Source organism: Carassius gibelio, chromosome A7 (genome assembly GCF_023724105.1).
Source record: "Carassius gibelio isolate Cgi1373 ecotype wild population from Czech Republic chromosome A7, carGib1.2-hapl.c, whole genome shotgun sequence".
Classification (NCBI taxonomy): domain Eukaryota; kingdom Metazoa; phylum Chordata; class Actinopteri; order Cypriniformes; family Cyprinidae; genus Carassius; species Carassius gibelio.
Genome location: NC_068377.1, coordinates 353137 through 376510, shown reverse-complemented (window position 1 = coordinate 376510; position 23374 = coordinate 353137). Strand labels below are relative to the sequence as shown.

Here is a 23374-nt window from a genome sequence, read left to right as displayed (position 1 = left end):
GAGATTTTAGGGACCACAATGATTTTCTGGCCCAGGATGATGACTGGCTTATCAGCCATTTCAGATTTCCAAGGGCTATCCTCTTGGTGCTCTGTGCTGAGTTGGGTCCGAATCTAGAGAGAGAGACAATGAGGAGCCACGCAATACCCGTTCCCTTGCAGGTGCTGACAACACTTGGTTTCCTGGCAACTGGTTCTTTCCAAAGGGAACTGGCAGACCGCTCAGGAATAAGCCAGTCGTCTTTGAGCCGGGCAATGCCAGCGGTATGGGACGGGATCATCCGCATGTCTACCAGGTATATCAGGTTCCCACATGATGCAGTTGACCAGCCAAACATTAAAATGCAATTTGCAGCGATAGCCGGTTTTCCTAATGTTATCGGAGCGATCGACTGCACACACATTGCTATAAAGGCGCCATCTGAAGAAGAATTTGCATATGTGAATCGGAAACATTTCCATTCAATAAATGTGCAGATAATATGTGATGCACAAATGCGCCTAACAAATATTGTGGCAAGGTGGCCTGGGTCAACCCATGATTCATACATCCTTACAAACAGCATGGTTGGGATGAGGCTCCAAGCTGGCAGGGTGCGTGATGGGTGGCTTCTTGGTAAGTGCCTTTAAAGTTATGATCCTATCTAATTGTAGTTTTTTTTTTTTTTTTTGCATATAATTATTAATTAACCCTTCAGGAGACCGCGGTTATCCACTAAAGACGTGGCTTTTAACCCCCCTCACCAACCCACAAACTGACCGAGAGCGCAGATACAATAATGCCCATTCTCGCACTCGTTCAGTTGTAGAGCGGGCGATTGGGCAGCTGAAATGTCGGTGGCGCTGCCTTGACAGGACTGGGGGGATGTTGTTATACCGCCCTGACAAGGTGTGCCGCATTGTGCTGGCCTGTGGTGTGCTGCACAATGTCGCGCATAGGCATGGCATACCACTTGGTGAGGTGGCAGCACCGCCAGATGACCCCGACCCAGGACCAATTTATGTGCAGCCCAACCAACAAGCCGTTCATGCCCGCCAACATGTGATTGCGACAATATAAATGGTAATCAGAGACAAAAGTTCACTTTTTGACCAATTCCTTTAATGAGTGGCTTATGTCTGTGAGTGCGTCAGTGATATTTTTCAGGTGACCGTTAATTTCCCCGATGGCCATAATGATTTGCTGTTGTGACTCCAAAACAGCATGTGTCAAGACGCGACCAGACGGACGGGCGTCAGCACTGGGGAGAGCACTGGAAACGCTGGGCACAGTGGGCGATGGCTGCTCAGGAGGGGCGGACTCCGAGTGCCCCTCCTGGGAAGTGGATGTTTCGGCTGTTGCGCCATATGGGTCTAAATAAAAAGGCAAATGTTAACTGTAATTTAAGTACGTTCCATTTTTAAGGGGCACACACATTTGCAATAAATGAAATGGATCCGTAAAATCTCTGATGTATACTTTTGGTTCGCTACACTGAATGCATTTGACAATGAAATATAGGTACGCTATATGTACCAAAGTAAAAACAAATGAGAAATTGGTTACCTTCGTCGCAATCCTGTAAATCGGAGTCTCCCACAGCAGCAGATACTACTCCAGAGAGTAAAGTGTCACCCATAATTGAGGCAACTCTCTGCTCAAAGGGTGTAAGTTCATCGACCCCTTTACCACTGCCTGTCCTGCCCACACTTTGTCGGTGCGCAGCAGTTCTCCGTTTAACGTCCACCTTTATATCAGACCATTTCTTTTTAAGCTCATTTACAGTGCGACTTTCAGATCCCACAGCATTGACGGCTTCAGCCAAACTCTCCCACTCATATTTTTTCCTTTTGTTATTAATTCCAGAGGACAACGTTCCAAATAAAATATGTTTTCTAGTCTCTACCTCCGATAGTAGCACCTCCAATTCACTTTCCGTAAAGGTTCGTTTCTTGCCGCTTGCCTTAGCCATTTTCTTACTGCTATCTTTTGCCAAAGTGGACTCATTACCATATTTAAATTTATTTAATTAGGGGAGGAGACTGGGTGGGGCGTTGTGCTCGTGCATGTGCGCTCAATTTTACGTTAATTGGGATGTACAAAGAGAATATGCGTGGAATCCTTCGTACGCAGAGATTCATACATCTGGTTTTTTTTGTGCGTACGCACATTTACAGCTTTGTCCGTACGCAATGTTTTAGTATGAATTCAACGCAAGTCTTTGTACATGAGGCCCCTGATCTATCCTTATATAAACGGTGATTAATGTGTCTCATCTTGTGTTTAGAGGCATGGCACACTTGGTACTGCTTGAAGACATCGCGGCGCGTGCTCTAAGGAGAGAGTGCGTCTTTAGAGAGCGCACAGATATGTTCGCGGAGAGTGACGAATGGCTGTTCAGTCGCTTTAGGTTGCCCAGAGAAGTCCTCATTGATTTATGCAACTCACTGGAATCACACCTAAGCCACATCACCAACCACTCTCACCATATACCACCTTATCTCCAAGCCTGTGTTATAACCCATGCTTCCTTTTTACCTGTGCCCGTTATGCCAGTGGATACACTTTTAAATAACAAATAATTTTTCCTGGCTTCCACCTCTGAAAGCAAAACCTCACGTTCATTATCGTTAAAGTTATTTTTCTTTGTCTTTTGTTTCGGTGCCATAATTGTCTTTTTCTGTACAAGTGCCTCGTTGTGGAAAGCCCTTATATGGAGCTTGTTTGGGCGCGAATTATGCTAATTACTGACCTCGTGCACGCGGGCGCTCATTTAGAAGACTCCAAATTCACTAACAGAAGAACGAGTTTAAGAACAAGCTCATGTGCGTACGTACGTGTTGTGAATTAGGCGGAAAGTTCTCGTGAGAAGTTCAAATGTGCGTATAAATAAGAAAATTGTATGCAAAAATTAGTGAATGATACCCAATTTTCTCACTTAGAATCATGAGTTGTAACGCTGTCCCCCTGACCAGATCATAAAACTTTATGATCCCACTGGGGAAACAGGACAGGAAAGATAGCTCTTAGAAAAGAGAATAGTACCCTTTTATTTTCTCAATGTATTATAAATGTATTGAGTATTGCTTTTTGGTGCATTAAATGTTTTCCAAAATCAAAAATTTGAGTATCTACAATTTTATTGTGTGTTAATCAAACTTTAAATGTGTGTAATTCTGCATTTGAATGTAATTTCGTGTTTCTATCAGTTATATATGTTATTTTTGGTATCTTTTTAATCGTCATGCTTTGACGGACTCACTTATATAAAGGAAATTTATGAAAAATTTATTAATCTGGAATTATGAACTTCCTAGAATATCACTGCTGAAATCTGATAAGCCAGAACTTATTAGAGTGGGGGTTTCCCCAGAGACAAAGGAACTTCTTCCCGCTTCAGATCGCGGACGTTCATTGGTTGTTCACGCGAACAGAGGCGTGAACCAGTCGAGCTATAAAGGACTGACCCAGAAAGTTCCTCCTTCGCTTCCCCTCTTCTGACCCTGCTCGTCCTTCTTCGCGGCCTTGGTGCGCTCTCCTATCGCCGTCCCTCTCAGCACGGCGGCTGAGAGGACAGCCGTTCTCATGGCTCCTTCGGGAGCTTTCATCTCGTTGTTTTTGTTTCTTTTCTTTACTAAGTTTATTCACCTATTCGCCTCTCCACACGAGGAAGATGAATTCTGAAACATTGCTTTGTTGGACCTGTCAAATACCGCGCGATTCCGCAGCAGCCCCGGAAGACACAAGAGAACACGCCTAGCCACAAAGACCACGCTCACGCTGCTCCAGCGCACCAAGCATCACAAAGAGACACTGATGGGAGTAAGCTCATTCTGATTCTCACATCCTGAGCGGTGTACACTGTCACCCGCTCATCCTCTATTCTCTTCATTGAATTTTGAGCAACGGATTTATTCATATGTAGTGAGCAGCGATTCGTCTCGTTATTCTTAGTGGATATATGACACGAGAATTAAACCGCTCATGGGAGGGATTCACTACAATGAAAGCCATAAACGGAGGAGACATACGTAGTAGATCAGTTGATGAGAGCAGGACATCCTGGAGGTTTTGAGTCTCAAGGGGAAGCCATTCCCGAACATTTCTAACAGCTCAAACCAGTGCCAAACGGGAACTGACTGGTTATTGAAAACTGTTTTGCAAGAGCCAAAGAAGATTGTTAAAGTCTGTCCTTAACAAGCGAGAGAGAGGATTTCAACTAACGGAGAACTGCACTTTAATTTGAAAGGTCAGTTGATTCTGAAGTGAATTTATGCTGAAGTCTGTCATGTGAAGTTTTTCATTTTAGGATAGGAAGGCGCAGTGCACGCTGTGGAAATGTTAAAAAATTTACTTAAGTTAAAGAACAACATTTAAGAAGACAATTTGCTTGATTTTAATGATAAAAGTTTTTTTTTTCTTTAAGTAAAATTACAGAGTGAATTACAGCCTATGGTAGCCTTCAGTTAAAATAAGGAACTTAAATCTTCAATTCTTGAATATAGTAGGCTATAATGCTAAGGATAACTATAGTATGTAAAGCATGCATGGTGACTCATTCATTGGGTTGGGCTCAATGTTGCCAGACGTACGATAATTATCTTATTTGTATGATAATTTTTACCTCTGTACGATGTACGATCAATAATGGAAAAAATCCCGTAATGTACGATAATTTCAGAATTTGATGAAAATGTTAATGATGGTAGTAGCAGTCGGGGCTTCTTTACTCATACACGAAAGCGGCTCATTACACTCTTAATGCGTTCGTGTGCACCTGAGGGTGTGTTAAGAATGCAGCTAGGAGTGTGCCCTGCTTTAAAGCCACCGAGCACGGTTGCGGTCCATCACAGAAGGAACCCCTTCAACATCTGGCAACACGCAGTCTTCAGAAGACAGCGGCTCAGATGTGGAGTTAACTGCACCACACAGCAACAGCTAAATTCCGCCTACAATGGACGTGACAAAGCAAGAGTTAAAAATAATTTTAATATGTTTTAATATTCACCACGACGTACGAAGTCACTGAAAATAATGGGATTGTGATGATAATGAAGAGAGAGAGGACTCAAATGTGTCTTTTAATGAAACAAAGTCAGGCCACAGGTATTTCCAACAAAGGCGTGGGAGGAATGGATTTAACAGATGATGACCCGTAGACTGGGTAGTACAAATAAACTAAGAAGACCTCTGTGGCAGGGGTGACCAGCAGACTGGCGAGGCGGAGGCTTTACGTGGCTCACGGAGGAGCCGACGGTCGGTGCTCGCAGAGCAGGGAGGCCGAGGTGTAATACAGCAGGTAAGGTTCTGTGGGTGCAAAATGGTGAGCACAGAGTAACTCCGGTAGTGGTAGTGATCTACTAACCAAACCCCGACAAGACAGGACAGGACAGGACAGGACCAAACGAATGTGCAGACGCCAATGACTGATGCTCATAGGTGACAACAATCTGACAAAGAGACAGGAAAACGGGAGGGTAGAAGTAGCCAAGATAATGAGGCAGGATGAGAAACAGGTGGAGGGAAATTATCTTAATGGGAAGTGGAGACAGATGTAAAACAGAAACGGAGAGTGAGGGAGAAAAGGAGAAGAGTAATCAGCAGAGGGGGACAGAGAGAGCGACAAGATCATGACAAGACCATGACAGGGATAATATTTTGTCGCACTGCTTCCGTCCAAACATACGCCAAGTTATCTATTGTGGTAATTTGCAGGTCGTGTCAAAATGTAGTTGGTTTTGAATAGATAGATAAGTGTTTTGACTCGTGTACGATAATTTTCTTCCAAATACGATAATTTTGAACTTCTGGTACGATACTTGGACATTTCCAATCTGGCAACACTGGTTGGGCTACTTGTTGTCTGAGGTGCACTGCGTAGGCAAGCACACAACCATCAGCGAAATGACTGTCTCAAGACCGTCTTAAATTGTTTATTTGCGTTTTAGTGGAGTTACACTACCAGGTCTCCTCATACTAGAAAGCTAATTGTCTGGCTGTAATCCTCCTCGCCTCGGACTCGCTGGGGGAATAGATTCCTGACATGAGAGATTAACACCACCGTCAAACAAACAAACAACACACCGGCGGCTAAACCACCTGATCCCAGCGCTGACCAACCGGCAAGCGCTTCGCTTATTGAAGGACAATCCAAAAGAATACAGTTTGCATAGTTACGTCTCCAAAACATTTATTTTTAAATTATGTATCTTCATTTGAATATTGCAGTTTGAGTGACCGATATGCGCAAATGCGCATTAGATAAGTGCTGCTGGGATCTTGGAAATCTCATTGTCATAGTTCTTGACTTTATTATACAATCACTTTGTAATGTAGTTGAACCACTGAAGTGCTGAAATGATTGTTAATTAAGAAGACATAATCACAAATAAACGCGGTATTTCGAAGATCCAAATCGACTTTCATTTCCATGTGGGTGCTCATCCTTTTCTTCTTCTCATCCTTTCACTCAGACACCCATTTCTCAGTCACCCATTCCACCAATCCCAAAGTCTCTCTCTCAGATTATTCTCATGTAATCCAACGCACATCTGAAGTCTCATTTGAACCTGCGTTACGCAATTTGCAACACTGGTCAGAAAGCATTTAGTTGTGAGCAAAATGCGTGTTTCATAGCAAATCCCTCTCAAATGACATAGATATAAGAGAATAATTGCTTTGCATAAATGTCTCACTCAGAACACCTTATTAGTCACAGAACATTTTCAGCTATGCTAGATATTTTGTACTTTGCATGTCCTTAACTAGTACACTGCCACCAATTCACAAACACAAAACAAAAATGATTTGACCAACACACCCAGACAGTTAGGGAGAGACATGTTTTAATAAACAATTACACTGCCAGATGCCCTGACCCTGGTTTGGTTTGAAAGAACAAAGTCTTTTCCCTTTATGCCATTTTATATTTTCTTAAGTGTAATTCAGTGTTTCTGAAAGTGTCTTTATAAGTAACAAACCAAATCAACCAGCCACGAAGAATATCACAATGTTACAAACTTTGATTAGAAGCAAAATATATTTGGAAATCATACAAAAAGATACAAGCAATGTTCTCTTTAATTTTGTTTCTTGCTGAGCAAAACTTTTCTCTATTGGGGTGACATTTCAGACAACTGAGCAAAAACATTCTTTATACCAAACCTGTAGAGCACACACACACAAAAAAGAGATTAACTTTGAAGTTAAATATGCTATTAATATTTGATTTGACCCCTGATGTACCTTATAATGCATATTTGTATTTTGCCTGAGATTTTTTTTTACAGTGCTGTGTTACCAAGAAATTCTGAAATGAAAAAAATATTAATAAAAATAATCTCACACAAAATATGATTGAACTTGAACATGAAATTTCTTATCTAAAAATCCCTATGTAGGTGAGTTTGCACACTACTACACCTGAGTGTGACTGTAAATGTCTTGGAGTTTTGTTACTGTTGTGTTTCCATAAGGGGTGTGCATGGATAGTCGAACATTCAAATATTCGTTCTGCTCTAATTATTCGATAAATAAAAATTATATTTGAATTTCGCAAAAAAAAAAAAAAAAGTTCTCAATTAAACCTAATTTGGTCACTTTCTGTGATTCTCCAAGGCATATTTGAAGATGTGTGCAAAGCAAAAAATAATTAATGAATTAATATTGTGTTCACATATCACACGTAAAAACGCGTGGAAAGCGCTAGATGCACCGCTTTCTCCTTCTTTCCAAAGCGCTTGGGCAGAAGCTGAGGCGTCTGCCGTTGCTAAGCAACAATGATGCGCTCTCTCCATGAAGACGCGGAAATTTCAGCAAAGGATAAATGGATTTGCAGCACAAAAAATTGCTTTCAGTAGCTCAGCTACTAAATTTATTTCAAAATGGCAATCCATATACAGCTATGATCAGCTGTTCCTTCATCTTGGCTGAGCTTTCCACGTTGTTACGGGAAAGGATGAAGCTGAATGTGTTTCTTGTCACATGACCTGCGGTGCGCTTGCGGCATTCTAAAAAGTTTATGTTTTTAACTCGATGCGGTGCGGACGCACCTGGAAAAAAACGGGCGCGTCGCACCGCGTGCGCATAGCGACCATGTCACTTCCATTATGAGCACGCATACCGCGCGCCTACATTGGAAATAACGAACTTGAGCTTGCAAAAGATGCAATATGTGAACGGGCCCTAAGAACTGCTGTCTTCTACAGTACTTCAAATATGCAGTGGAGAATCACAGAAAGTAGCCGAATTCAAGAACATTGTTGCGGCATCTCTTAGGCAAGGAATAAACACTACTAACTTGGAGAATGCAATGAAAACATCCTCTTCTCTCGTCTGCCCTAGATCCTCAGCACAAACATCTCAGGTTTGTCGATGAAAACATGAGAGAAGTAAGAAAAAAAAAACTTTTTGAACATTATCAGAACATTATTTTCCTTGATGCGAGTGGTGCGGATGCAGCTGCTGTCACCAACTATGAAGAGGCCAACGTCTGTGCCGTCAGAGCGCGTTTTCTCCGCGGCCGGCCTTATTGTTAACAGGCTAAGGAGCTGACTTTCCCCCGATCATGTTTACATGTCCGTATTTCTTAACAAGAACATGTAAAACAATAGAAAAAAAGCAAAAAAAGATGCTGACAGTTTAAAAGTTTCAAAGTTAAGTGTACGTTCTACAATAGCCTAATTGCTGCAGGCTGCTTTACGTTTTTTCTTTGTTCACTTTTTATTTTTGTATCTGTACTTTTGTTTGTTTGCATGCATTGTTAAAGGTTTTCATCTACAAAACACGATGGGTAATGTTCAAGCTTATTGTGTATAAACTTGTACAAAATGACGGAAACAATAAATGTTGCTGAAAAATAACATCTGTCTCATGAAACTTAATTTAAATTAATGATTATTTGAATATTTGATTTTTGCGAGCTCAAATATTCGAATGTGATATTTGCGGCAAAAGCCCATCCCTAGTTTCCATCATCCGCTATTTCCACCTCTTAATCAAGCCACTCTTATTAAAAAAATGATGACATTATATTTCACGTCATTGTGTTTGCATTGGCTCTCATGTTGAGCTATTTAATCCACAACCATTAAAGTACAACGACCCCTCATGACCTTGACTTTGTGACCCCTCCCCCACATGTCCTTGACCTATTAACCTTGACCCCTCCCCCACCTGACCTTGACCTATGACCTTTTAATGATCACAGGTGTTGCTATGACATCTGTTTGTAATAAATCAAGGTTATATGTCATCAGCGTGAAATGACTCCATCCGTGAATAATCGGCAGCTGTGACTTGTTATCTGTTTCCGAAATAGATCACATCGTAAGGGATTATCCTAATGATGTGATGTAATGAGTATGATGGTCACCTGTTTGAAAATTAGACACCAGACCTCCGGTACATGACCATGCGGTGACAGGTGTCCTTTAGGTGAAAGATAAATCAGTCACCTGTGTGTGCATGACTGTCCGGTGACCGGTGAACTTAGGGCGAAAGATTTTATGGTCTGTCACATGTGGGGTGGTGGGGGGTTTCCCTAGGGAGCGGCGGCACTGGATTCGCTTAGATAAATAGGATCCCCCTCGGATTTCTAAGGAAATCAGAAAAAGAGCTGTGAAAAATACATAGACATGGACTTCTTATACTCACCTAAAACCCTTTGAAGGAATTGGATGAAGAGATGATGGAAAGGCTGACTCTGGCACCGAGAAAGCCGTACAACAGTAAATTGTGCCTGGCGAGGTTTCTCTGTGAAAATATGGACAGTGTGCGAGGAAAAATTAATGAAGATAAAAGATAATGTGACCTCATATCATATTACGAGTGCGCCTACCCTCAAATTTAATCAGTTGACTGTATAAATCATTTCACAGCAATATAATAAAGGTTTTAAATAAAAATTCCAAGAATGAATGTGTGTGTTAGACACATCCACTCCTGACAATTTTGTGAGATTCAACCCCCATCTCTTTACACTTTACCTTTGTGTTAAAACATGTGAACTATCCATACGACGTGACCATTTGTCGTTTTTCTGGGTTATTGTCGGTGATTCGTCAATGTTATCCGTAGCACTCTCTATCCGAAGACGCATCTGTGGACCACGTGGCGCGGGTATTACATTGCATTCATGTCTCTCTCTGCAACCCTCTCTCTCTTCCTCTCATGTATGCGTACACATTCATTCGTCTCCATGTCTTATTTTCTTCTTTTAAATGAAAATAAACAAATTATACATTCACACAATATGAAACAAAAAATTTACGATAATTTTACTCATCACTAAAAATATACATTTTACCAGGATTGGGGGAAAAAAATATATATAATTTAACAGAACGAAGGATATGGGCTATTGAGGAACACGGACATGTCATTGACAATTCAATTAAATTAAATTCGCATTAATTGTTGCAACACGTTTTATTCATTATGTTTAGAACCTTTTATATTCATATTCACTTCATATTAATGATTATTGTATCACACCCTAAACCTACCAACATTGTAAACATTCTAAACATAATGTAGTATAACTGATCTATTCCAAAAGCTGTATACCGTAATAAATAAAATAAAAACCGGTAGTCAAATAAACGCCGGGCCTCTTGCAGCTTTAATTATTATTAGGGCCCGAGCACCGATGGTGTGAGGACCCTCTTGTATCTGCTCTGTTTATTAAGGCCCGAGCACCGAGGTGCGAGGACCCTCTTGTATCTACTTTGTTTATTATTATTATTATTATTCTGCTTCTTCTTCTTCTCCTGAATGAATCACATTTTTGAGGGCTTAAACATGCTCAAAATGTCATGAAACTTTGCACTCAAAATGTCATGAAACTTTGCTCACAAACCTGGTGAAAATTTTCGTCTGATATAGGATTCAGAAGAGGGTGAGGAAAAATGGCTCGACAGCGCCACCTATACTAAGAAAATCAACAGCCTTCCAGCTAAATTTCACATACATGCACGAATATTGGCACACATACGTAACACACCAATACCTACAAAAAACACTCTTGGAGCAAAATTCTAAACCCAACAGGAAGTCGTCCTCCTCCTAGAGATTTCTTCAAATTTGATCAACACCAAATTTGGTATGCCTAATCTAAAGGCCTTTGCGATGTTAAATTGCGAAGATCTTGAGTTTTTGTTGAAGGGCGTGTCCATGGCGGCCTGACAAATTTCTATGTTTCGCCATGAAAAAGGAAGTTGCTGTAACTCAGACATACAATGTCCAATCTGCCCCAAACTTCACATGTTTGATAAGACTCCGAACCTGAACAGATTGACATGCCCATATACAGTTATAGTCATAGCGCCACCTATTGGCAACAGGAAGTGACATATGTTACACTGCGACAGACTACTCCTTGAAATTTTTTGACATCAATGTCTTTTTTATGGTCAGTCTAATCTAAAGGCCTGTGCACTTTTAAATTATGAAGATCTTGTTTTTTTTTTGAAAAGGCGTGTCCATGGCGCCATGACAAAGTTCAAAGTCTCTCCATGGGAATAAAACTTGTTGTAACTCAGGCATTAAATGTCCGATCTTGCCCAAACTTCACATGTTTGATAAGACTCCTGGCCTGAACACATCTAAAGGCCAATAGTCCATTGGGTGTGGCAAAATGGCTCTATAGCGCCACCTATACACATTCAACGGAGTGCGCCTCGAGCTATGTTTCACTTACATGTACAAAAATTGGTACACACATGTAACACACCAATACCTACAAAAAAGTATCTTGGTACGAAATCCGAATCCCAACAGGAAGTCGGTTGTTTTGAATTTTCCCTGCAAAATTGGTGTTGTTTTTGCCATTTTCAGGGGTTGTACTTTAACGAACTCCTCCTAGAGATTTATTCAGATCAACACCAAACTTGGTCAGTGTAATCTAAAGCCATTTGCGATGTTAACCCTTTGAAGTCGATTAACGCATATATATGTGTTTTGAGTCATTTTCTCCTGATAACCCCGAAGAGAACTTAAATTACACTCTTTGTGTGCGCTGATCTTCATTTACAAACACATCGTTAAAATGAACTGTAACTCCGTGAATACTCAACGAAGAGACATGAGAGAGATATCATTAGAAAGCCTGAAATGTCTACTTTTAAACTAAACAAGTGCTGCTGAAAACAAATATTCTGAGATAAAGTAATCCATATGAAAACAACGCGATATCTATTTTTCATGTCTCCCTTCATTATATCTAATGTGACCACGCCCCGCGCTTAACGCGCTATTCAGATTCAAACTGAAGCGCGCGGCTTGAATACGCCCACACAGAAGAAAAAGCAGCCAGACTGTTCTTCAAGTTTTTATTTTATTTTACTGTTTGCTTCGCGATGAGAGGAATAAGACATAAATCACTCCAAAAAGATGTGATGTGGTTGAGGATTTGAGAAATGGATTTCCTCAGAAAAAAGAATGAAGCACTTTATTCAGCAGAGATCATAAACATGAGTAAGTGTCTTTTTATTTATTTGTACTAGTTTTCACATAACGTGTAAACGTTTTACTAGTTAGACTTTTTCCAAATACTTTTTCCAAACTATAATTCCTGACTATCAATCAATCAATCACCTTTATTTATACATTGCGTCAAAGCACTGAACAACATTCATTTGGAAAACAGTGTCTCAATAATGCAAAATGATAGTTAAAGGCAGTTCATCATTGAATTCAGTTATGTCATCTCTGTTCAGTTTAAATAGTGTCTGTGCATTTATTTGTAATCAAGTCAATGATATCGCTGTAGATGAAGTGACCCCAACTAAGCAAGCCAGAGGCGACAGCGGCAAGGAACCGAAACTCCATCGGTGACAGAATGGAGAAAAAAACCTTGGGAGAAACCAGGCTCAGTTGGGGGGCCAGTTCTCCTCTGACCAGACGAAACCAGTAGTTCAATTCCAGGCTGCAGCAAAGTCAGATTGTGCAGAAGAATCATCTGTTTCCTGTGGTCTTGTCCTGGTGGTCCTCTGAGACAAGGTCTTTACAGGGGATCTGTATCTGGGGCTCTAGTTGTCCTGGTCTCCGCTGTCTTTCAGGGATGTAGAGGTCCTTTCTAGGTGCTGATCCACCATCTGGTCTGGATACGTACTGGATCTGGGGGACTGCAGTGACCCTCTGGTCTGGATACAGACTGGATCTGGTGGCCACGGTGACCTCGGAACAAGAGAGAAACAGACAAATATTAGCGTAGATGCCATTCTTCTAAATGATGTAGCAAGTACATCGGGTGTTATGTGAAGTGTTTCCGGTTCCGGTTTACCTAATTAATGCAGCCTAAAAATCCTTTAATGGATTTGGATATTAAAAGCATATTAGTATGTTATGTGTAAGCCAGGTTAAAGAGATGGGTCTTTAATCTAGATTTAAACTGCAAAAGTGTGTCTGCCTCCCGAACAATGTTAGGTAGGTTATTCCAGAGTTTAGGCGCCAAATAGGAAAAGGATCTGCCGCCCGCAGTTGATTTTGATATTCTAGGTATTATCAAATTGCCTGAGTTTTGAGAACGTAGCGGACGTAGAGGAGTATAACGTAAAAGGAGCTCATTCAAATACTGAGGTGCTAAACCATTCAGGGCTTTATAAGTAATAAGCAATATTTTCAAATCTATACAATGTTTGATAGGGAGCCAGTGCAGCGATGACAGGATGCATTGCATTAATGTATAATCAAGTGAAACATTATTAAGTTTCAATAACAATATACAATACTATACCATTCAAAAGCTTGATGTAAATAATATAAATGTGACAAATAGAGATAACTCTAACACAGGGCCGGCCCGCGGCATAGGCGGTATAGGCAAATGCTAAAGGCGCGCCACTCATCCATAGGGGCGCCAGAATGAGTGAACGAGTGAATCTTTTTTTTTTTTTTTTTTTTTTTTTTTTTATAATAGGCTACTATTTAAAAACCATTAATTCGAAATACTACCAAATAAAGCAAAAAAAAAAAAAAAAAAAAGTCAGGCTCTTCAATCTTCCCCCGAGTGCTTGAAATGCGTCAGAAACAGAGCGCGCGCACGATCAGTTGTTGGTAATTTCTTGTGTAGCGTGCCCGACGCCGCATCCAATGTAGACAGCACTGTCTTTGTTAACACACAGCTCGTAGAAACGGGCCTGGCAGCTCGCGCCAGTTCTAGACACGGTGAAAGTTTCCTGATTGTGACGGAAGGCTGAATTTACATGACACATTATAAATGAGCATAGTCTGCGATAGATACAGTGCCAAAAAGAAGAGAAGAGGATAAAGACAGAGGTAAAGAGATGTAGTGAAAGAACAATTTATTGCATAGGAGTAAGATACTATAATTTCATGGCAGTTATTTTTACCTTAAACTTAATGTTAGCAGTTCTGAGTCCCCAGACTGCGATTTTGTACAATCGTGTCAGTTTTAAGACACATTTTTTATTATCACTTTTTTATTAATGTTTTACTCTACAGTTGTGCAGTTTTGGGGGGATACAGTACAGGCCAAAAGTTTGGAAACATTACTATTTTTAATGTTTTTGAAAGAAGTTTCTTCTGCTCATCAAGCCTGCATTTATTTGATCAAAAATACAGAAAAAAATTAATATTGTGATATATTATTCAAATTTAAAATAATTTGTTTTCAATTTATTATACTTTAAATTATCATTTATTTCTGTGATGCAAAGCTGAATTTTCAGCATCATTACTCCATTCACTGCGGTCAAGCCAGCCGCGGTTTGAAAGTACAGGGTCAAGCCAGCCGCACTTTTTTTTTATTTTGTGCGTCTAATGGTGCACTTACGGTACGGGTGCTGGGAGCGGTCAAAATAGATGTAAAGAAGCTGTCGTAACGGCGTTTCCTTTATACTTTTTCTGATATTTTCAATAGTTCACGGGTGCCCACCCCCTCCCAAAAAAAAAAAAAAAAAAATGAAATAAAATCTGCATAAAACGTAATTTAACCCTAAAAAGAACTTAAAGGGACATCAGAATATTTATGTATTGCTATTTTATGTCATGATATAAATAATGCATTTTTTTAAATGACTTGAACATTGAATTAATGTTTGTGAATACATTGTTTTTGTACATTAACATTTTTATTTTACATTAATTAATGTAGATAATTTATCAATGTGTGTATGTATGTATATATATATATATATATATATATACATACACACATTGATACAATATGTATTGCGTTTTTGTGTGTTGTTTGTGTGTGTATACCTTTCAACTAATAGTTATCCTGACTATTGCTGTATTTATTTTCAAGTTAAAACTATTATACAATTTTTGTACAATTTAAAGGCAAATCACTCCAAAACTCAATGTGCATTCTCACTCTTTTCTCATAAAAAGCACTTACTCATAAAATGCTTTCCTCAAAAGGTTTGCTCCTTTTTCCAATTGATAACTTTTAACAGTGACCCAGAATATAACTGAATTAAGTGAATTATTGCTGAATTATTTATTAAATTATTTTACTGTTTAGTGTTGGAAAAAATTATTGGCAAAATGACTCCAAAAAAGTGCATTTTACCCATTTTCATACACTCATAAAAATCTTTCCTTTATGGGTTTGCTCTTTCTTTCAGTGGACTCCTATTCACAGTCACTCTTACCATTGATGTATTACTTTTCAAATGTTACTACTGTATAGTTTTGGAGAAAACTAAAGCCAAATTCAACCCCAAGAATCTAAGCGCATAAGCTTTTTTACACCATTACCCATTTTCAAACACTCATAAAAAATCTTTGCTTTATAGGTTTGCTCGTTCTTTCAGTTTATTTCTGTTTACAGTCAATCTGACCATTACTGTATTAAGTTTCAAATATTTCTACTGTAGTTTTGGAGAAAACTAAAGCCAAAATCAACCACCAAGCATCTAAGTGCATAAGCACTTTACATCATGTCCCATTTTCAAGCACTCATATCTTTGCTTTATAGCTTTGCTTGTTCTTTCAGTTTATTTCTGTTTACAGTCAATCTGACCATTACTGTATTAAGTTTCAAATATTTCTACTGTATAGTTTTGGAGAAAACTAAAACCAAATTCAACCCCAAGAATCTAAGCGCATAAGCTTTTTTACATCATGTCCCATTTTCAAGCACTCATAAAAATCTTTGCTTTATAGGTTTGCTCGTTCTTTCAGTTTATTTCTGTTTACAGTCAATCTGACCATTACTGTATTATTTTTTAAATAATTCTACTGTATAGTTTTGGAGAAAACTAAAGCCAAAATCAACCACCAAGCATCTAAGTGCATAAGCACTTTACATCATGTCCCATTTTCAAGCACTCATATCTTTGCTTTATAGGTTTGCTCGTTCTTTCAGTTTATTTCTGTTTACAGTCAATCTGACCATTACTTTTTTATTTTTTTAATATTTCTACTGTATAGTTTTGGAGAAAACTAAAACCAAATTCAACCCCAAGAATCTAAGCGCATAAGCTTTTTTACATCATGTCCCATTTTCAAGCACTCATAAAAATCTTTGCTTCATAGGTTTGCTCGTTCTTTCAGTTTATTTCTGTTTACAGTCAATCTGGCCATTACTTTATTATTTTTCAAATAATTCTACTGTATAGTTTTGGAGAAAACTAAAGCCAGAATCAACCCCAAGCATCTAAGTGCATAAGCACTTTCACATCATGTCCCATTTTCAAGCACTCATAAAAATCTTTGCTTTATAGGTTTGCTCGTTCTTTCACTTTATTTCTGTTTACAGTCAATCTGACCATTACTGTTTTATTTTTTAAATACTTCTACTGTATAGTTTTGGAGAATACTAAAGCCAGAATCAACCCCAAGCATCTAAGTGCATAAGCACTTTACATCATGTCCCATTTTCAAGCACTCATAAAAATCTTTGCTTTATAGGTTTGCTCGTTCTTTCAGTTTATTTCTGTTTACAGTCAATCTGGCCATTACTTTATTATTTTTCAAATAATTCTACTGTATAGTTTTGGAGAAAACTAAAGCCAAATTCACCCCAAGAATCGAAGCGCATAAGCACTTTCACATCATGTCCCATTTTCAAGCACTCATTAAAATCTTTTCTTTATAGGTTTGCTTGTTCTTTCAGTTTATTTCTGTTAACAGTCAATCTGACCATTACTGTATTAAGTTTCAAATATTTCTACTGTATATTTTTTTTTAGAAAACTAAAGCTAAAATCAACCACCAAGCATCTAAGTGCATAAGCACTTTACATCATGTCCCCATTTCAATCACTCATAAAAATCTTTGCTTTATAGGTTTGCTCGTTCTTTCAGTTTATTTCTGTTTACAGTCAATCTGACGATTACTGTATTAAGTTTCAAATATTTCTACTGTATAGTTTTGGAGAAAACTAAAGCCAAATTCAACCCCAAGCATCTAAGTGCATAAGAACTTTACATCATGTCCCATTTTCAAGCACTCATAAAAATCTTTGCTTTATAGGTTTGCTCGTTCTTTCAGTTTATTTCTGTTTACAGTCAATCTGGCCATTACTTTATTATTTTTCAAATAATTCTACTTTATAGTTTTGGAGAAAACTAAAGCCAGAATCAACCCCAAGCATCTAAGTGCATAAGCACTTTCACATCATGTCCCATTTTCAAGCACTCATAAAAATCTTTGCTTTATAGGTTTGCTCGTTCTTTCACTTTATTTCTGTTTACAGTCAATCTGACCATTACTGTTTTATTTTTTAAATACTTCTACTGTATAGTTTTGGAGAATACTAAAGCCAGAATCAACCCCAAGCATCTAAGTGCATAAGCACTTTACATCATGTCCCATTTTCAAGCACTCATAAAAATCTTTGCTTTATAGGTTTGCTCGTTCTTTCAGTTTATTTCTGTTTACAGTCAATCTGGCCATTACTTTATTATTTTTCAAATAATTCTACTGTATAGTTTTGGAGAAAACTAAAGCCAAATTCACCCCAAGAATCTAAGCGCATAAGCACTTTCACATCATGTCCCATTTTCAAGCACTCATTAAAATCTTTTCTTTATAGGTTTGCTTGTTCTTTCAGTTTATTTCTGTTTACAATCAATCTGACCATTACTGTATTAAGTTTCAAATATTTCTACTGTATAGTTTTGGAGAAAACTAAAGCCAAAATCAACCCCAAGCATCGAAGTGCATAAGCACCTTACATCATTTCCTATTTTCAAGCACTCATAAAAATCTTTGCTTTATAGGTTTGCTCATTCTTTCAGTTTATTTCTGTTTACAGTCAATCTGACCATTACTGTACTAAGTTTCAAATATTTCTACTGTATAGTTTTGGAGAAAACTAAAGCCAAAATCAACCCCAAGCATCGAAGTGCATAAGCACTTTACATCATTTCCTATTTTCAAGCACTCTAAAAAATTTTTGCTTTATAGGTTTGCTCGTTCTTTCAGTTTATTTCTGTTAACAGTCAATCTGACCATTACTGTATTATTTTTTAAATAATTCTACTGTATAGTTTTGGAGAAAACTAAAGCCAAAATCAACCACCAAGCATCTAAGTGCATAAGCACTTTACATCATGTCCCATTTTCAAGCACTCATATCTTTGCTTTATAGGTTTGCTCGTTCTTTCAGTTTATTTCTGTTTACAGTCAATCTGACCATTACTTTTTTATTTTTTTAATATTTCTACTGTATAGTTTTGGAGAAAACTAAAACCAAATTCAACCCCAAGAATCTAAGCGCATAAGCTTTTTTACATCATGTCCCATTTTCAAGCACTCATAAAAATCTTTGCTTTATAGGTTTGCTCGTTCTTTCAGTTTATTTCTGTTTACAGTCAATCTGGCCATTACTTTATTATTTTCCAAATAATTCTACTGTATAGTTTTGGAGAAAACTAAAGCCAGAATCAACCCCAAGCATCTAAGTGCATAAGCACTTTCACATCATGTCCCATTTTCAAGCACTCATAAAAATCTTTGCTTTATAGGTTTGCTCGTTCTTTCACTTTATTTCTGTTTACAGTCAATCTGACCATTACTGTTTTATTTTTTAAATACTTCTACTGTATAGTTTTGGAGAATACTAAAGCCAAAATCAACCCCAAGCATCTAAGTGCATAAGCACTTTACATCATGTCCCATTTTCAAGCACTCATAAAAATCTTTGCTTTATAGGTTTGCTCGTTCTTTCAGTTTATTTCTGTTTACAGTCAATCTGGCCATTACTTTATTATTTTTCAAATAATTCTACTGTATAGTTTTGGAGAAAACTAAAGCCAAATTCACCCCAAGAATCGAAGCGCATAAGCACTTTCACATCATGTCCCATTTTCAAGAACTCATTAAAATCTTTTCTTTATAGGTTTGCTTGTTCTTTCAGTTTATTTCTGTTTACAGTCAATCTGACCATTACTGTATTACGTTTCAAATATTTCTACTGTATAGTTTTGGAGAAAACTAAAACCAAAATCAACCCCAAGCATCTAAGTGCATAAGCACTTTACATCATGTCCCATTTTCAAGCACTCATAAAAATCTTTGCTTTATAGGTTTGCTCGTTCTTTCAGTTTATTTCTGTTTACAGTCAATCTGACCATTACTGTATTATTTTTTAAATACTTCTACTGTATAGTTTTGGAGAATACTAAAGCCAGAATCAACCCCAAGCATCTAAGTGCATAGGCACTTTACATCATGTCCCATTTTCAAGCACTCATAAAAATCTTTGCTTTATAGGTTTGCTCGTTCTTTCAGTTTATTTCTGTTTACAGTCAATCTGACGATTACTGTATTAAGTTTCAAATATTTCTACTGTATAGTTTTGGAGAAAACTAAAGCCAAAATCAACCCCAAGCATCGAAGTGCATAAGCACCTTACATCATTTCCTATTTTCAAGCACTCATAAAAATCTTTGCTTTATAGGTTTGCTCGTTCTTTCACTTTATTTCTGTTTACAGTCAATCTGACCATTACTGTTTTATTTTTTAAATACTTCTACTGTATAGTTTTGGAGAATACTAAAGCCAGAATCAACCCCAAGCATCTAAGTGCATAAGCACTTTACATCATGTCCCATTTTCAAGCACTCATAAAAATCTTTGCTTTATAGGTTTGCTCGTTCTTTCAGTTTATTTCTGTTTACAGTCAATCTGACCATTACTGTATTAAGTTTCAAATATTTCTACTCTATAGTTTTGGAGAAACCTAAATCCAAAATCAACCCCAAGCATCGAAGTGCATAAGCACTTTACATCATTTCCTATTTTCAAGCTCTCATAAAAATCTTTGCTTTATAGGTTTGCTCATTCTTTCAGTTTATTTCTGTTTACAGTCAATCTGACCATTACTGTACTAAGTTTCAAATATTTCTACTGTATAGTTTTGGAGAAAACTAAAGCCAAAATCAACCCCAAGCATCGAAGTGCATAAGCACTTTACATCATTTCCTATTTTCAAGCACTCATAAAAATCTTTGCTTTATAGGTTTGCTCGTTCTTTCAGTTTATTTCTGTTAACAGTCAATCTGACCATTACTGTATTAAGTTTCAAATATTTCTACTGTATATTTTTTTTCTAGAAAACTAAAGCTAAAATCAACCACCAAGCATCTAAGTGCATAAGCACTTTACATCATGTCCCCATTTCAATCACTCATAAAAATCTTTGCTTTATAGGTTTGCTCGTTCTTTCAATTTATTTCTGTTTACAGTCAATCTGACGATTACTGTATTAAGTTTCAAATATTTCTACTGTATAGTTTTGGAGAAAACTAAAGCCAAAATCAACCCCAAGCATCTAAGTGCATAAGAACTTTACATCATGTCCCATTTTCAAGCACTCATAAAAATCTTTGCTTTATAGGTTTGCTCGTTCTTTCAGTTTATTTCTGTTTACAGTCAATCTGGCCATTACTTTATTATTTTTCAAATAATTCTACTGTATAGTTTTGGAGAAAACTAAAGCCAGAATCAACCCCAAGCATCTAAGTGCATAAGCACTTTCACATCATGTCCCATTTTCAAGCACTCATAAAAATCTTTGCTTTATAGGTTTGCTCGTTCTTTCACTTTATTTCTGTTTACAGTCAATCTGACCATTACTGTTTTATTTTTTAAATACTTCTACTGTATAGTTTTGGAGAATACTAAAGCCAGAATCAACCCCAAGCATCTAAGTGCATAAGCACTTTACATCATGTCCCATTTTCAAGCACTCATAAAAATCTTTGCTTTATAGGTTTGCTCGTTCTTTCAGTTTATTTCTGTTTACAGTCAATCTGGCCATTACTTTATTATTTTTCAAATAATTCTACTGTATAGTTTTGGAGAAAACTAAAGCCAAATTCACCCCAAGAATCTAAGCGCATAAGCACTTTCACATCATGTCCCATTTTCAAGCACTCATTAAAATCTTTTCTTTATAGGTTTGCTTGTTTTTTCAGTTTATTTCTGTTTACAGTCAATCTGACCATTACTGTATTAAGTTTCAAATATTTCTACTGTATAGTTTTGGAGAAAACTAAAGCCAAAATCAACCCCATGCATCGAAGTGCATAAGCACCTTACATCATTTCCTATTTTCAAGCACTCATAAAAATCTTTGCTTTATAGCTTTGCTCATTCTTTCAGTTTATTTCTGTTTACAGTCAATCTGACCATTACTGTGCTAAGTTTCAAATATTTCTACTATATAGTTTTGGAGAAAACTAAAGCCAAAATCAACCCCAAGCATCGAAGTGCATAAGCACTTTACATCATTTCCTATTTTCAAGCACTCTAAAAAAATTTTGCTTTATAGGTTTGCTCGTTCTTTCAGTTTATTTCTGTTAACAGTCAATCTGACCATTACTGTATTATTTTTTAAATAATTCTACTGTATAGTTTTGGAGAAAACTAAAGCCAAAATCAACCACCAAGCATCTAAGTGCATAAGCACTTTACATCATGTCCCATTTTCAAGCACTCATATCTTTGCTTTATAGGTTTGCTCGTTCTTTCAGTTTATTTCTGTTTACAGTCAATCTGACCATTACTTTTTTATTTTTTTAATATTTGTACTGTATAGTTTTGGAGAAAACTAAAACCAAATTCAACCCCAAGAATCTAAGCGCATAAGCTTTTTTACATCACGTCCCATTTTCAAGCACTCATAAAAATCTTTGCTTTATAGGTTTGCTCGTTCTTTCAGTTTATTTCTGTTTACAGTCAATCTGGCCATTACTTTATTATTTTCCAAATAATTCTACTGTATAGTTTTGGAGAAAACTAAAGCCAGAATCAACCCCAAGCATCTAAGTGCATAAGCACTTTCACATCATGTCCCATTTTCAAGCACTCATAAAAATCTTTGCTTTATAGGTTTGCTCGTTCTTTCACTTTATTTCTGTTTACAGTCAATCTGACCATTAATGTTTTATTTTTTAAATACTTCTACTGTATAGTTTTGGAGAATACTAAAGCCAAAATCAACCCCAAGCATCTAAGTGCATAAGCACTTTACATCATGTCCCATTTTCAAGCACTCATAAAAATCTTTGCTTTATAGGTTTGCTCGTTCTTTCAGTTTATTTCTGTTTACAGTCAATCTGGCCATTACTTTATTATTTTTCAAATAATTCTACTGTATAGTTTTGGAGAAAACTAAAGCCAAATTCACCCCAAGAATCGAAGCGCATAAGCACTTTCACATCATGTCCCATTTTCAAGCACTCATTAAAATCTTTTCTTTATAGGTTTGCTTGTTCTTTCAGTTTATTTCTGTTTACAGTCAATCTGACCATTACTGTATTAAGTTTCAAATATTTCTACTGTATAGTTTTGGAGAAAACTAAAACCAAAATCAACCCCAAGCATCTAAGTGCATAAGCACTTTACATCATGTCCCATTTTCAAGCACTCATAAAAATCTTTGCTTTATAGGTTTGCTCGTTCTTTCAGTTTATTTCTGTTTACAGTCAATCTGACCATTACTTTATTATTTTTCAAATAATTCTACTGTATAGTTTTGGAGAAAACTAAAGCCAGAATCAACCCCAAGCATCTAAGTGCATAAGCACTTTCACATCATGTCCCATTTTCAAGCACTCATAAAAATCTTTGCTTTATAGGTTTGCTCGTTCTTTCAGTTTATTTCTGTTTACAGTCAATCTGACCATTACTGTATTATTTTTTAAATACTTCTACTGTATAGTTTTGGAGAATACTGAAGCCAGAATCAACCCCAAGCATCTAAGTGCATAGGCACTTTACATCATGTCCCATTTTCAAGCACTCATAAAAATCTTTGCTTTATAGGTTTGCTCGTTCTTTCAGTTTATTTCTGTTTACAGTCAATCTGACCATTACTGTATTAAGTTTCAAATATTTCTACTCTATAGTTTTGGAGAAACCTAAAGCCAAAATCAACCCCAAGCATCGAAGTGCATAAGCACTTTACATCATT

At 37.3% G+C, this 23374-nt stretch overlaps 1 protein-coding gene across 2 annotated transcripts; it reads left to right on the top strand.

Annotated features, from left to right (window-relative positions):
• On the top strand, positions 1-1429 carry LOC128017595 (putative nuclease HARBI1). Of its 2 annotated transcripts, XR_008184482.1 has the most exons (3): positions 4-615; positions 698-1062; positions 1203-1429. XR_008184482.1 is itself a non-coding variant. In XM_052603039.1 (2 exons), exons 1-2 carry the CDS (start codon positions 129-131, stop codon positions 1057-1059), a joined length of 849 nt encoding a protein of 282 aa, XP_052458999.1. In that variant the 5' UTR covers positions 1-128; the 3' UTR covers positions 1060-1126. The 2 variants fall into 2 exon arrangements, 1 of the variants encoding a protein (XP_052458999.1); XM_052603039.1 differs by lacking the exon at positions 1203-1429 and having other exon boundaries at positions 1-615; positions 698-1126.
• Positions 1430-23374: the final 21945 nt, after the last annotated feature.

Bases quoted from the DNA above. Each gene is read 5' to 3' on its own strand.
- LOC128017595 (XM_052603039.1), top strand. From the start codon at position 129: ATGAGGAGCCACGCAATACCCGTTCCCTTGCAGGTGCTGACAACACTT. The intron at 616-697 runs GTAAGTGCCTTT...TTAACCCTTCAG, and splicing joins GCGTGATGGGTGGCTTCTTG to GAGACCGCGGTTATCCACTA.